This window comes from Anopheles moucheti, chromosome 2 (assembly GCF_943734755.1).
Source record: "Anopheles moucheti chromosome 2, idAnoMoucSN_F20_07, whole genome shotgun sequence".
NCBI lineage: Eukaryota > Metazoa > Arthropoda > Insecta > Diptera > Culicidae > Anopheles > Anopheles moucheti.
In genome coordinates this window covers 13294354-13309858 of record NC_069140.1, presented here as the reverse complement: position 1 = coordinate 13309858, position 15505 = coordinate 13294354, and the positions used below count along the sequence as shown (strand labels likewise).

The 15505-nt window shown below is 47.0% G+C and overlaps 2 protein-coding genes across 2 annotated transcripts; both read left to right on the top strand.

The window, feature by feature from the left end:
- The first annotated feature begins 1259 nt into the window (after nt 1-1259).
- LOC128309561 (BTB/POZ domain-containing protein 7) lies at nt 1260-6195 on the top strand. Its single transcript, XM_053045985.1, has 3 exons — nt 1260-1567; nt 2216-5444; nt 5568-6195. The coding sequence occupies exons 2-3, from the start codon at nt 2253-2255 to the stop codon at nt 6030-6032; spliced, it is 3657 nt and encodes a 1218-aa protein (XP_052901945.1). The 5' UTR covers nt 1260-1567; nt 2216-2252; the 3' UTR covers nt 6033-6195.
- Nucleotides 6196-9157: 2962 nt separating this feature from the next.
- LOC128303551 (peptidyl-prolyl cis-trans isomerase G) lies at nt 9158-13856 on the top strand. The gene is made up of 9 exons (XM_053040541.1): nt 9158-9215; nt 9388-9616; nt 9684-9789; nt 9861-9948; nt 10647-10676; nt 10765-10904; nt 10997-11129; nt 11201-11462; nt 11528-13856. The coding sequence occupies exons 2-9, from the start codon at nt 9401-9403 to the stop codon at nt 13205-13207; spliced, it is 2655 nt and encodes an 884-aa protein (XP_052896501.1). The 5' UTR covers nt 9158-9215; nt 9388-9400; the 3' UTR covers nt 13208-13856.
- Nucleotides 13857-15505: the final 1649 nt, after the last annotated feature.

The window sequence follows — 15505 nt, the reverse complement described above, 5'->3', positions numbered from 1 at the left end:
TTGCGCATTCCTGGACGGGCTATAACTGGGAAAAGAGAGTGATACCCCGAAAACGCAACCCATCCAAGTTTTTTTTCTTCCCTTGCGTATGTATGAAAGGGTCACCGAAACGGAGGTGGAGTGTGTGTGGTGAAAAGTGTTTTTCCGCTGGGTGTTGAACAAACGGGGCGTTGGCGTGGATGGGTTGCGGAAAAGTGCACCAACTGCGAGCACAAATGCACAGCAATAAGCCCGTTCAACCGATGGGCCCCCTTGAAGCACTGGGATAAAAGGTGGTGCTGCGTCCATTTTTTGGGCTTGGTGCATACGAGTGTGGCCTGGAGCGTTCCGGGCAGGTGAAGTAGTGAGAAAAAGGTGCGTGCGTAGGAGCACGAACGAAAGGAGTGCTGTGCGTGCGTGCGTGCGCGCGCGTGCTTGTGTTTTGGAAAGCAAAAAAAGGATGAAACACATTCAAGGGTCCCTTTGGGTGCACCAGCACAGCCAGTAGGGCAGATAGGGTCGGAGTGTGCAAAGTGCGGAAAGAAGTTGCGAGGAAGCAACATACAGCAAGGTGCGAAAGAGACGGGGCACAAACTTTCTTTCCGCGGCAGAGCAGCGCACTACCCGTGACTGTGTGCGTATGTGTGTGTGAGCGAAGGGTTTCGGGATAGGTTTCCCTTCTGATCGAAAATCATCAATCGACACGACAAATGGTTGCTAGTCAAACAGTGCGAATGTAAACATGGCCTACTGATACTAAACACAAATCGCCCCCACGAAGCAACCAGTCGACGGGGCAGTAGCTGCGCTAGTGCAGAACAAGTGTGTGCGTTTGTGTGCCTGTGTGTGGTTGGATCATTCCTTTTGTTTGGTGAAGCAAACCCCGGGCAAATACCTCCGAAGCAGCAATTTGGTTATATCGGCCGTAGCAAATAATAAATAACGATAGCCCATAAAAAGAAACAAGGGCAAAAACCCTTCCTGAGGGTAGTGGGGTTTTCCGAATGCGAGTCTGTGAATAACTGCTTGCACAAAGTTATTATCAAAGTGGGCGAGCAAAATTGTTCGCGTGCGTTTCGGTGTGTGAGAGAGTACTGCTTGCTTGTGAGATTCGCGGTAAAAGGATAGTGGAGTTCAAATTGTTGTGTTCCTTCTATCACTTTGGGAAGGATAATGATGTGAGCTATGTGCATATGTGGGCCTATGCTTATAGTGCTATCGTACTATCCTTCAAACATCGCTAGGTAGCAGCAGCAATCGGAAAAGGTTCATCAAGTGCTTCAAAAATATACAAACAAAACCATCCTTACAGATGTTATCCATTTCGGGGATCATCCGGAACGTAACACGATGTGTTAAGTAATAGATTTGTCGAAAAAAGCATTGATTCACAAAACCAGATGACTCCCCTACAATAAGAAGGGAAGCAAATCGTTTGAATTGTGCTGAGTGTTGCTCAAGCTGTGCTAAAGCAGTGAAAAATTTAGCAATTTGTGAGCCAAAAATTGCTATCAGCATCAGAGGGCGTATAGCGAACGCAGGAGAAAGTATTGTATCGGAGTAAAAATGTGCGCACAATTGCATTCAGGTAAGGAAAAGGTTGAAAGTAAACATTTATCGAATGGATAATCCATTACGGCGATGCATGCTTCGTTTACTCTTTTTCCAATTTACGCTCTGTTATTTAAAATAAAAACTAAAAATATCAATACAGCATAAAAAGAAAGCATACAAATTGACACAACGCACATTAATTTTTTATGGCCTGTCGGGGAATAAAAAACACAAACACATCAGTCTTGCGTTCGAATCGAAGCAGGCTATCGACGTTAGGTCGCAGCAACTATCCCCGTGTGATGGATTTTGGCTACTCACTTGATCGATCAAATGGATGCGCACGTATGTGTGTGGTTTGAATGATATGTTGTTGTTGATGAATATCGATTGCCTCAGCGTTAACCTTACAATCGAGGAATCCGCTCGCCAGTGGGATGGTGTGTGCGTGCCGTTGTTATTATGCTTTCAAGGATCGCTGACATCGCGTTGTTTGGTTGTGCGGTGATATAATGGCACTGGGTGCAGGCTGCTAATTAAATTAGAGTTCCGCAAGGAAGTTCCCCCCAAAACTGATTGCAGATAACTTCTTGAAGGGGGCTTATCTAACGTTCATCATATAGTTTACAGCTTTCAAATCAATGTACTTGCTAGACACTCATTTTTCTTTGTTTTGTTTCAGAACTGCCCCCACGCGCCGACGACGTCGTTGCTGGACAATGAATCCTGGTCTATGGGGATGCCTGATACCCTGTGGACTGTCATATTGGTGCGAGAGTAAGAGTGGCAGCGATCCATGCATTACTACGGAGATGGGTGCAACAGCGTCAACGGACTGTCCCGGATCTAGTGGCGTAGGAGGTGGAGGCGGTGGAGGTGGAGGAGGAGGTGTAGGTGGGAGCGGTATAGGTGCTGGTGGTGGAGGTATGCTGGGGCTGTCGGGAATCACTTCCACTGCCGGAATTACCACCACCCCGTTAACGTCCGCCAACGGAAGCGGTGGCTCAGGATACGGACCAATGTGCGGTGTGGGCGGTGGATCGGGACCCGGCGGTTCAGGTGGCGGTCCCGGTGCGGTAGTACGCGAGCGCCGTAAGAAGGTGACCGGTTTTGCGACGCTCAAGAAGAAACTGATCCGACGACGCCGGTCGTCGAAAGCCTGTGATCATGGTCGGGTGTTGCGCGAGTTCGTGTCCAGCTGGAGCCCGATGGAACTGTCCGCACTGCTCGAGGAGTACGAATCGCTGGCAGCACTGAAAGACCTCTCGGTGCAGGCAGAACTGGCCCGGCCACCGGCGACCACCTTCAAGCAAGATCTGGCCAGCCTGTACGATTTCAAGCACTGCACCGATTGCGATCTCGTGTTCCGTGGTACGGTGTTTCCAGTGCATCGGGCAATCCTGTCGGCGCGCTGCTCCTACTTTCGCGATCTGCTCGCCGGCTGTCCCGGGTACGGGGCGCGCATCTGTCTCGAGCTGCGCTCATCGCCGGTAGATGTGGCAATGTTTTCATCGCTGCTGCGCTACCTCTACACCGGGGACCTGTGTACACACGATCCGACCATAGATGTAAGTCTGTTACGTAGGTTAGGGGAAGATTTCGGCACACCGAATCCGCTGGAGAATGATCTGCGCTATCTGCTGGAGACGGGCGATTACGCGGACGCAGCGATCGTGTTCACCTCCGAGGGCGGTGATTATCATCGGCCCGATTCGGGCAGCTCGGAGTATGGCTTCCGGCCGAAGCTGGAACTACCGTGCCACAAGGCGATATTGAGCGCCCGTTCGCCGTTCTTTAAAAACATGATCCAGCGGCGAACTCGGAACATCTCCGAGGAGCATCAGCTGCACGGGACGGACCGATCGCTTCACGCGACAACACGCATCGTGCTGGACGAGGGCGTTATTCCGAAGCGGTACGCCCGGGTATTGCTGCATGCGATCTATCTCGATACAGTCGATCTGTCGTTGATACTGCGCGGCAATGGATGTGGCAGCGGTGCTGGCAGTCTCGGAGAGGTACAGGCACTGACGCATACCGGTCGCGCTAGGCCGTCCCCGCTCGAGGAAGCGATGGAACTGTACCAGATTGGACGGTTCCTCGAGCTGGACATACTGGCCCAGGGCTGTGAGGATTTAATTCTAGAATGGCTGTCGCTCGACACGCTGGCGACGGTGCTGCGTTGGGGCAGCCAGCCGCACGGATCGGCCTGGGTGTACCGGCAAGCCTGCCATTATCTTCGCGAAGAATTCTCGGCAATCGTCGGTTCACCGGTGCTATTTCAATTAGATAAATCGCAGCTGATCGAAGCATTGCAGAATAACTTCCTGCAGGCGTCCGAGCTGGAGGTATTACAGGCGGTGCTAAAGTGGGGCGAACAAGAGCTTATTCGTCGAATGGAAGATCGGGAACCAAATCTGCTCTCCCACACGGCACATTCCGTTACCCGCAAGGGCATAAAGAAGCGCGATTTGAGCGATGTTGAGCTGCGGGAGATACTGTCCGAGCTGTTGCCGCACGTGCGCATGGACCATGTGCTGCCACCGAACAACGAAATCCTCAACCAGGCGATACGGCGGGGGCTGGTCAGTACACCACCGTCCCATATGATCGGCGACGAGCGAGAGAGCTTGCGTATCAATGCGTGGATCCGGGGTGGGAAAAACCATGGGCTGTTTGTGCGACCGCGACTCTTTATGCCTTACTACGAGGAGGTGAAGGTGCTGCTGGAAGATCACATCGCTTCACAGCAGATTGAATTGCTGCGGATGAGACGGTCGCGCCATCACATGCCGGATATTCCCGACACGCTGTATATGGTTTCGCGGCTAAACAGTAACGCCGGTACCACGCTTGGCGGTGGTTCGGCTGCCGGTGTGGATGTGGTCGCTGCTACGACCGCACCGATCCCCGCACCGGACGCACAAACGATGGAATCGATGCAGAAGCGCGATCAGAAGCTACGCCAAGCGCCCGGTTGCCAGCGAGCGCTCGCGTTACCGCTCTCGAGCCGGTCGGAGATTACGCGCCAGATACGGCTGCGTGTGGTGCGAGAGTTTAACTTCCCGGATGAGGTGGCGGATCTGCTGGAGAGCGCCAACTGCTACTGCCATGACGGGGAAGCGAACGGGGCGAACAAAGGTCCGACCGATTATGACCATGACAGTCACCATCATCATCATGCGCATCATCATTCACACCACCGGCACGATCTGCATGCCAGTCAGCAATCGCTGGACGATGAATCGACGCCACCTCCATCACCGGCCATGCCCAGCAGCGATATTGAAGCACAGGCTGCAGTACATTGCTTCGGTCGCAACATGACATTCCCTCGGCAGCAGGCACAGCAACAACCATACCCTGCCCAGCAGCAACCACCATCGTCAGCACATCACTCACAACGCTCCTCGATGGCACCACATTCAATGCTGAACCACGGAGTGCACGGTTCGAGCGGTAGCAGTAACGGTGGCGCTGGATCCGCAGGCATTCATGCATCGATGAATAATCCACTGGCGCTGATCAGTGGAACGCACCGACGGCAGGAATTGCCTTCGGTTATCCCGGGCGGTGACATTGTGGCGTATCGTTTGTCGGCCCCGGCCGGTAGTGGGGCTGTTGGTCCACCGGGCGGTATCGGTGGAGGTGGGCTAGACTTGAGCGAAATAGGAGCCTGCTCGGATGGGCATCTTTCGGACGTGATGCCAGACGTTGCCATGGCAACGGCATCACTTGGTCAGCTGCATCTAGGTGGTGGCGGTGCTACATCAGGCAATGGCGGTGGTAGTGGTGGTAGTGGTGTAGGAAACGGATCGGATGTACCGGAGAGTTTGCATCTGGATTTAGGTGATGGGCCGAGTCACATGATTGGTGGTGCGGCTATCGGTGGACTTCATCACAACATTTCGGTACGTGTTTTTACTGGGATTTGCATTTGTTATGATATAATTTCTGTAGAAATTCATACGTTAAGCAAATAACAGATACTTATATTTCATGTTTTGGTTCGTGTTTTCCCAACCTCTCAACAGCACCATCGCATGACACCCGCAACGACAACATTCCATCACTACATGACGCGAAACCTGTTGAACCCAATGCATCCATCCACATCCCAGCAAACAACATCACAATCTCAGCAACCGGTGCATCACTCGGCACTACAACCATCGGCATCATCATCATCCTCGTCCTCCTCGATGCTTTTGGGTGGTCACTCCGCTTCCTCCCAAATTCACGGATCGCAGGCATCGCTTGCACATGGTGGACAACAGCAACAGCAGCAGCATCAGCAACATCATGGTTCACAGCAGTTATTAAATGTGGGTTCTTCCACCCATCCGCAGCAACAGCAGCAGCAACAACATCCACAGCAGCAGCAGTCATCGCAGCAACAATCACTGGCTCAGCGGTCTTCCTCACCGTACACGTTGCATCGTGCCAGCCCGAGTTTGCCCCATAGTTCATATCACTCCGGACCACCGCGATTCTTATAGAAAAGGCTACATGTTTATCCCGATCAAAAATGCCTCTTCGTAATGCCTTTCTAAACAAAACAAAAAGATGCGCGTGCACTCACGCACACAGAGAGGAAATCTCGCGAAAATTAAACTAAAAGAAGCAACAAAAAAAAACAAAAAAAAAACAGGAAATGGTGCATGGCGATAAAAAATGCAAACGCGAGTGGGGTTACTGCTCGAAGGCGGTTAAAAATGTGGTACAGGTTTAGGGTTTGCCAGCTCCCGGGTCCGGGAAAGCTCTAATCTGCAGCATCGGTGTGACGGTGGAATAAGATTAGCAGAAAGATATAAATAGTAATCATAGAATGCGGCACAGTACGATATTATTGGAACAAATTGCATTAGTTAAAGCGAATAATACTATGGTTGATACCTTTGCCACTAAAGCAAAACTCTCTTTCTCTCTACGTACTGGGGACGCAGAAGCAGATTTCCTTCTGAATAGTGAACCAGCGGGCCAGCAAGAAAGTAGGAATGACCCGTGGTATTAGCAGCAGTACAGACGATGATGGCACAACGTCAAGATAGGATAGGATGGTGTCTCCCGATACACCCAACCATACGCAATTTGGTTGGCGAAGTGTGGGGTCCGTGCAGGGCGGTGACTTTATACTAACGATTACATTAATAATATTATCCACATAATTATTATTATGCTCTAACCTCTAAAATGGTGGTTATACATTCGATGCGTCCCTCTCGACCGATCGCATAATCGCATGCAGGATCGACCGGATCCACCACAATGCATTGGAATTATGTCGTGTAGAGCTTTAGAGAAATTGTTTACTAACTGGTGAACAAAATTACTCTTCCGATACAACAGAGCGTAAGGGATCGTTCACGGTCGAACAAAAAGCCAACTAACAAAACCAGCCGGGTTACCTAATGTGTCGTGCGTTGATAAACGATGATAGAGGTTCCAAACAGATACACTACGTTGTCCATTTTGCCCGAAGCACGTGAAATGTTGTGGCCGTTAATTCGGCAACAAACCCGAAAATTGGTCTCGACGATTCGTCGATGGAATGTTTTTCAAATTGCGAATATTGAAAACTGTGTATTTCTATTAGTGTGTACAGTAGAGGAGGGGTTGTGGTTCGTACGTAATTGGCCCGTATTTCGGCCGCGAATGATATGACCACCAGGCAAAGATGTGATCGATGTAGTTAAGATATAGGTTATTACGATTGCTATTTTTCGGCGCCGCCTTTAGTTATATTTCCTTCAGTACGTTGAAGCGTTGGCAGTGCCTCTTTTTTAACCTTTACACACATCTAATGAGTCTTTTAAAGTTTTTCGAATTATTGCTTTTGTTTCTTTTTAGCAGATCGTAGCTTATAACTGATTATTTATTCATCAAATGTTAGCTGAATTAAGGCTTTTTATTTTTAATATTCGTTTCATTTGTTAATTAAGAAAAGAACCGGTCGAATTAATTTTCTTCATACATTTAGAAGAACACGACAGAAGTTGTTATTTAAATGCGAATTGGAAGCCCACGGTGCGGTGAATATTGTATTACATGTGTACAGATGATATTAATTTAATGTTCAATTTTACTATTCATTCAATCACGTCATAAAAAAGAAGATAATTTTCGAAAGCAATCTTTATGTTCCTTACGCAAAAAGATGGGAAAAACTGTAAAAAAAACTCGCACACACACACAACACGGAGTATAAGAGGACGTCTTAACGTAATACAAAAAGAAAGCAGAACAACATATATTAGATGTACCATAGAAAGACAAGGACCCAAGAAGGGGTAAAAACGTATGAATGTTTCGGTTTCCATTTTCCGTCATTCGAGGAAAGTGAATTTGTATAATTCTGCCAGTCGAAATTTACATAAATTTGAAGATGGAAATACTCATTTATCTTTTGAAACGGTTCAAAGGTAAAGTAAATACACTACAGTTCGCTACAAAAAATCTCCCAACTCTACAATAGCCACAATGAGATCAGGGAATGGAGAGAATGGAAAGTTAAATCGAAAGTAATTTCACTCGCACTCAGTTACAGCAAAAACACACAGATCAAAACACAAAGTACTAAGAGATAATTACAAAATACAATGTTCAATGAATGCTGCCATTTCACTTGACACCTTATATAGGGAAAGGAGGAAATAATGCCGTCGAAAGCCATGAAAATTGGACTGCGTGAGAAAAGTTTCCGTGTTTCGGATATAGAAGTACCGAATATATCCGCTACAAAACTGTGTTCTCTTTATCCATTGGTCGCTGGAAGAACCGAAGATTAAAGCGATCGAAAAGCGATTTGGTACAAAAAAGGCAGACACAAATCAAGGTAATATGGTGGACGAAATAGGACGATTGAAAGGACCAACTGTAAATTCGTACAAATGGTCGATCTGTTAAAGCCAACTGTTCGTGGAGGGGACGCGTGTGTGTGAATCCAGTACAGAATTTAGATAAATCTAATCAAGATGATTTGCAGAGGTATATCTGCTTCCATTCTCTATCCTCCAATACTGTTGTCTCGCGTCGACTCTCAAAACAAAGGCGGAATTATCGGTAATCCATTGGACGTGAACCGATTGAAGAAACGGAAAATATGTAGCTTATATAAACAATAATAATAACTATTCAAATTACATGAAGTAACAGCGTGTGTGTGTGTGTGTGTGTGTGCTTGTGTACGAATGGTGAAACAGAGATGGGAACAGTACATGTAAAGCAAGCGACAAATTCGTTCGTTCGTCTCGTCCCTTGTGTTTGTGGGATTACGATAAGTTATCGACAAAACCCGATAAATGGTGTGGCAGTAGAAAGATAAAGTACGCGTAGAGCGAACCGTGGAAAGCACGACACAAGAACACAAGAAGTAAAAATAACGATGAAACGTAAAATAAAATACTATTTTAAAAATTACTATTTTTTGGATGTTCACTACATTTTTAAACTTTCTGGCACAACGATAATTCTAGCATGAAATTTAAATTTCGTAGTATGTTTTGTACAGCACTGTATCGTGAACAATGGTCGCTCTCTTTTGGAGAAATGTCACTCTGAAACGCATTCGAAGCGTTTCCTCTCTCTGACAGATGATTCATTATTGGTGTTGTTGTTCGGCTCGCGTGCGTCTGAAAAGAGTGAAGCGACCAAATTTTATCTACGGCTTACAGAGTTTTACGGTAATATTTCAGAGTTTTTCTGTTGTTCCGCTGTTTCATATGTTAATTATTTGTCGCTGTACAAGTAGAGCGCTTTGGTTGACTTTGTAAATCGATAGAAGTACCGTGTATGATTGTCGCATCTTCAGGCATATGATAAGCGCCATTGTTTTTTTTTGTGTGCATCTCCTAGATTTGAACAGAAAATGACGGTCGATTCCGATACCGGTGCTTTGGCGGAACCAGTAGCGCAAGAAAAAGTGAGATGCTATTTCGACGTGACTCTCGGTGGCTTACCGGCTGGCCGTATTGTGTTCGAATTGTTTCCGGCAGTGGCACCGAAAACCTGCGAGAACTTCCGAGCATTGTGCACGGGTGAAGCTGGTATCGGGCAAAAGACTGGAAAAGCTTTGTACTACAAGGTAACGCATCCGTATTCTTAGCAGCACAGCGTTCTATATTTAGTGAAAATGTTTCCATTCGTTTTAGGGGATAATATTTCATCGTGTAGTGAAAGATTTTATGATCCAGTCTGGAGACTTCTCGAACGGCAATGGAACCGGTGGCGAATCGATCTACGGTGGTACTTTCGATGGTAGGTGCACTGAAAACAATGCTCGGCAGTTCGTTCATCCACCTACGTTTGGTTTTATTTTTTTTTTTCAGATGAAGCATTTACCCTGAAACATGATCGAGCGTTCTTGCTCTCTATGGCCAATCGTGGCAAAAACACGAATGGCTCCCAATTTTTCATGTAAGTAGTGCGTATTGGTTCGGTCGAACCAGCGCCAAAAACTGTGCACGCGCAATTATACAATTCTCGCCCGATGATTTTCAAATTAATACCACTGATAAGTTTTCCTTTCAGCGCATGTGTAATTAGATAGTGGATAGCACACTCACCTCATATTTTGTTGCTTTTGTACCCCTTGTATTCATTACCTTTTAGAGGGCCCGAGCTGTTTCAACGGGAAACATTGCTCGGAACAGCTGGTTATTAAGCCGTACAGAGAAATGGAATAGATAGGAATTGTAGCGTGCAAATCAACCTTGGCCATCGACCGGCACAAAAATCGTTGCAGTACACGTTCCTTCGTCTGCTTCACTTCAAGCCGCGTTTACAGAGCTCGTTTGGTCTCGAACTCGCTCTCGGTCGGTGCGTAAATGTCAGCCGCAGGTTGCACGTAGGATTATGTCGTATGACGGGAAGTTCGCCCGTTAGTGCGAGCCTCTTCGCCTGTCCATCACTGGTGCAAGCATTGCTATCGTTGCATTCACTTCCGACGCAGTATCCCGACAACCCCCTGCGCACGATGTGTGTGTCTGTGTTCGGAGACCGATAATACTTCCTTCGATGATTTGCAACATGTTTTGCTCCGATCCATGCCCGCAATCAAGCAATTTATTTGCCAATCAATTGTTCTTTCTGTGTTTTTTCTTTCTCTATTGTAGTACAACGCAACCTGCACCACATCTTGACAAGTAAGTGCGCTAATGGGAAAACTCTCTCAATTGTTGTAGAGAGTTCATACTCTAAAATGTACTTTTTCTTCTTCTGTACTGCCTACAGTGTACACGTTGTATTTGGTCATGTTGTATCCGGCCAGGATTTAGTACGACAGCTCGAACAGCTACCGGTCGATCGCAATTCTCGTCCACTGCAAGATGCAATGGTTTCTAACTGTGGTGAACTAGTGCGGCAGATGAAAGGTACAATTCGTTAGTCTTTATTAAAACTTCTTTGAAGCCTTTAATCTAATTTCGATCCCTTTCGAACTACTAATCGTCATTCTAATGTACAGTAAAAAAGGAAAAGAAGAATAAGAAAGCTGCCGCATCTAGCGATGATTCTGAAGATGAGACGAGCAGGAAGCGCAAGAAGGATAAAAAGAAGAAACGCGGAAAGGAATCGTCTCCACGCACGAAACGTGCACCGTAAGTTCACTTGTGTTTAATAGAAGACGAACGAATGAGATCCGATTGTTTTTTGTTTTCATATTACTTAGTGAGATTGATGCATCGATCGAGGAAGGAGAACTGGAAGATGAAATCCACCCAATGGCAACGGTAACCAAAATCGATCCAGACGAAATTCCGGAGGTTTCAAACAAGTATCTGATGCGCAACGATGCAACCAAGCGTGCCATTGTACCAGAGGACGATCGCAAGCGTGATAATCGTGGAAAGGAGCAGAGGGGATTCGGTTGGATGAAGAAGAACGTACCAATGTCGCGCAGTGGACGCATTATCAAGGGTCGAGGACACTTTGTATGTTCGCAGGTACGGGGGTAAACAACGAAGCTAACTTTTTATTTTTGTTTCTACTTTTCAAGCGCTATCGTACGCCTTCGCGATCACGTAGCCGATCCAGAAGTCAAACACCAGTTCATTGGCGGGCCGCTCAGAAACGCACGATCAAGATGACCGATCTGGAAAAGCTGGAAGATGAGAAGCGGGAGCGTGAATCCGAGATCAAGCGTCGGGAAACGGAGCGCAAGAAGCGTCACGAAGAGCTCGCGAAAGGTGTCTCGAAGAAATCGTTCTTCGAGCTCAATCAAGAGCAGTCTGTTGCGCGAGAAAAGTCAACCAGCGAATCGCCCGATGCTGCTGCGGTAAGTTCCAAACGTGCTAGCGACCCACCGATCAAAGGGCAGGAAGAACAGTTAAGGGGTAAATCCAACGGATCGATCGATATGAATGCTTTGGATTACGAGCATCATCCGGCAGGGACGTCGGACACAGAACCGGACGAGGCAACGCACAAGAAAAGTGACACCTTAGCCAAAGCTCTCGGTGTAGAACCAAAAAAGAAATCCAACGATTCGGTTAAAACGGACGAACGGCGCAAACCGGTGGAAGATCGGAAGCGCGATCGTTCCAGAAGTCGTTCACGTGATCGCCGTCGAGGTGGTGGTGATGGTTATCGAGGTCGTTCACCTCCCGGACACCATCGTGGAGGAGGAGGAGGAGGTGGTGGGAACCGTAATCGACAACCTTTTGGGTTTTCGGCCGCTCCACATTACAATCGTTACAACCAACAGCAGCATGGTTCAAACCGGCGCTATGGTGGTGGGAACAACGTTGGAGGATCGTACTACTCGCGACCTCGTGGACGTTTCGGTGGCAATAATGAGCGATACGATCGCGATCGCGATCGTTCACGCCGATCACGCAGTCACGAGGGTGGTTTTTCACGGCGTTCACGCCGAGAACGTTCCGCTAGCCATTCGCGTTCCAGAACACCGGAACATAGGCGGCGTCGTAAGGATAACAGCTCCACGGGTAGCTCCCAGGAACGGGATGAGCGCTCAAAGCGTAACCGATCCGTCACACCGACCGATCGCCGCTCAGCGTCCCGTCCGGTGATGAACGAAAAGACGATCCGGGAAAAAACCTCCAACGGCAAAGAGTTAGACACGTTCCGGGATAAGAGTCCGGGTTCGGTGGCAACAGCGATCGTTGTCGCTGCTACAGCGGCCGTCGAAGCAGCAAAGATACCTACCGTATCAATCAAAAGTGAGGAACTGTCGGAAGAAGAAAAGGCGCGCATGCAAAAGGAAAAGATGCTAAAACGAGCCGAAACACTGCTGCTGCTGAAGAGCCACATGGAAAAGGAAATAGAAGAGCAGCAACGCAAGGCACGGGAGAAACAGCAACAGCAGCTGCTACTGCGCAAACAAAAAGAGGAACAGGAAGCCCGTGCCCTCGATGCGGTAATGGATTTGGCGCAGCTAAAGCAGCTGAAGAAAGAAACAATCCAAAAGCTGAACGCACAAGAGGCGGCACAACGGATATTGCACACGGTGGTCACTAATGTCAGTGTCGTTGCCGGTGGTTCTAGCGGCACAGGGCAGAAGAAAAAGTCCAAAAGCAGCAACAGTAAACGGCGCTCGTCCCGTAGCTCTTCATCATCCTCCTCCTCGTCGGCTGCTTCCAGAAAGGAGAAAAGCCGTAAGAAGCGCAAAGATAAGAAGCGTAAAGCACGTCGCCATTCATCCAGCAGCTCTTCTTAGTTGGAATGCTTTAATAATTCACTAGCCGGAATTTCGGACGGTTAAATATTTACTTTGCGTGTAAAAGTATGATTTTAGCAACAATAGCTGTCCTTTTTTTGGCCGTAAGTAACCTATTAGGTAATGAATACCATATATCGTCTTGCTAGACTTGTCGTCTAGACCGTTCGTCAGATAGCATTGTAAGTAATGCACTACTTATACCACACGCCCGGTTTGGGCTTCAAATCTCAGCTGGACCTAACTGTACCCAAAAAGGTTTCTCTATAGCCAAGTCATAGCTAATCTGCTTTGTAGGCCTGACACACATCTGCACAGGTTGTCGAGTCATATAGTAGTAGTGAATTCCTGCAAATGGGACAAGGTAGGTTCAGAGTAGATTTAATCTCAAAACTCTCGTGGCGCGTGTCGGTGTGGCTTTTCCATTGGACCGTTGCAAGCGTTCGGCTTGTAGCAAAGAATTGTTTGTATCTCCGTGAATCCGCATTTTCTTCAACTATGTAAACATCTTCAATAAACTTATCTAAACTACAAGCGCACATTATCCCTAGAACAATTACATCAAGAACTTGCGACAATTTTCCGGCTTTGCTAGCTGTTATTTCCCTGTAAAATGGATAGTTAGTCATGTGTTCCCGTGTTAGATGGCTGGAGAAATTGTTTTCCCTTGTTTATAAAAGCTATATGCTGAAATGAAATTGTATTGGAACATTTGCAATCCAATGAGTTGAATAACGAATCATACGTTAAAAAATATATTGCATAATCAAAACAAAAATCCGGACGCTGTACCAGGTAGCATGCATATCACTGTAAACTGTCAAAAAAAATCAATACAGAAAAATTATAAAACCGCTAAACATCATCATTGCACAATCCTTTTTACCAACACTCGTCGGTTCTAAACTTTTGTAAACATTGTGCTCTAATAAGGTAAAAAGCAAATATTTTTTCTGATACAAAGTAAATGTAATTTTCTAAATCCATGTTATGAACTGTCAGTATTATTTCTCCGACGGTGACCGCCGGACGCACATATGTGCTATGCCTCAGTGAGACGCAATAAGTAAAAAACGGTACGCGTTCCATCATCATCATTCCGGTCGGCTATTTTCTACGCCAAGTTTTCGGTAAATTTGCACTTTAAACAGAATGATACCCGCTCTAGCTGGGTTGGTACGTTTTGTTGCAGAGTACGGTTGTTAAGGTGGGTGCAGTAAGTTTGCTACAGATGCAAATTGTGTTAATATAGTGCGATGGTAAAAAGCATCGACCCATAATGCATTGGCCCTGCTGCTGGCAGTAAAGGTGTGAGTTCCGGGAAGTTAGCATTCTAGCGAATGCGAAAAAAACAATCTCGTAATGCGGTGCTGTGCTCTACTTTATCCGTAGGCTGCTAGGATGATTGTGCAGTACGGTGTAGAACGAATTTCTACAGCCAAATCATCCAAATCGTCACAAGTAGTGTGTGCGCAAAGATGAAAAGGGCCTCCTCCTCACCCCAGCTCTGTTATTGGATGGGTACAGTAGGTTCTTCAGTGGAAAAGACCGGTGGTGGCGTGTGTGCGGAAGAAGTGAGACAAAAGGGAATTTTGCAACCACCAAAGGTCAGTGTATCGTTCTCATTTCCATACCCGCGTTTCCTTCGCGCTTTTTCCCGTGCCGAGTGCGTCAACACCCCGTTTTTCGTGCCAATCTGTTATCGACCAAAAAGTAGCGGAAAAGTAATGCAAAGCGAGAAAAAAAAACCGAAACGGAACCATCCATTCGACGTTTTGTTTGGCTTGCTGTTTTATCATGTGTGCGTGCGTATATGCGTATGCCGTTGTGAACTACGCTTGAGTGATGAAAAGATCGCCTTCAACCCGCGCCCGTGCGTTAAAAAAGAGAAAGAGAGTGAGAGAGAGAGGGAGCGGGAGCGGGAGCGGGAGCGAGTACACTGTGACAAAAATAATGCGTGCAAGGTGGTTTTCACATACGAAGAAATGCGCAACATCGAGTAAAGCCGTCTTGGTCGTCGGATCCAGTATTTGCAATTATCCCCCCGGAAGGTGATCGTTGCTTACGGTGAAGCGTTACAAAGCATTACCGGGTCTCGGGGTCGGTGCAGAATTCTTATCGAGTTTGTGTACATTTTGGAGAGTGAAAACACAAGATCTTTTGATGTGTTACATCGACTCAAGAATTTTCTTCAATCAACAAAAAAGAAGTTTTCTCTTGGGGGACTGGTTACTCGTGAAAAAAGTGTGCTTGACTTATGGCTCATGAATCGGAATGAAGCTGTAAATGCAGTGTAAG

Bases quoted from the DNA above. Each gene is read 5' to 3' on its own strand.
- LOC128309561 (XM_053045985.1), top strand. From the start codon at position 2,253: ATGAATCCTGGTCTATGGGGATGCCTGATACCCTGTGGACTGTCATAT. The intron at 5,445-5,567 runs GTACGTGTTTTT...ACCTCTCAACAG, and splicing joins GACTTCATCACAACATTTCG to CACCATCGCATGACACCCGC.
- LOC128303551 (XM_053040541.1), top strand. From the start codon at position 9,401: ATGACGGTCGATTCCGATACCGGTGCTTTGGCGGAACCAGTAGCGCAA. The intron at 9,617-9,683 runs GTAACGCATCCG...CATTCGTTTTAG, and splicing joins GAAAAGCTTTGTACTACAAG to GGGATAATATTTCATCGTGT. The intron at 10,905-10,996 runs GTACAATTCGTT...TCTAATGTACAG, and splicing joins ACTAGTGCGGCAGATGAAAG to TAAAAAAGGAAAAGAAGAAT.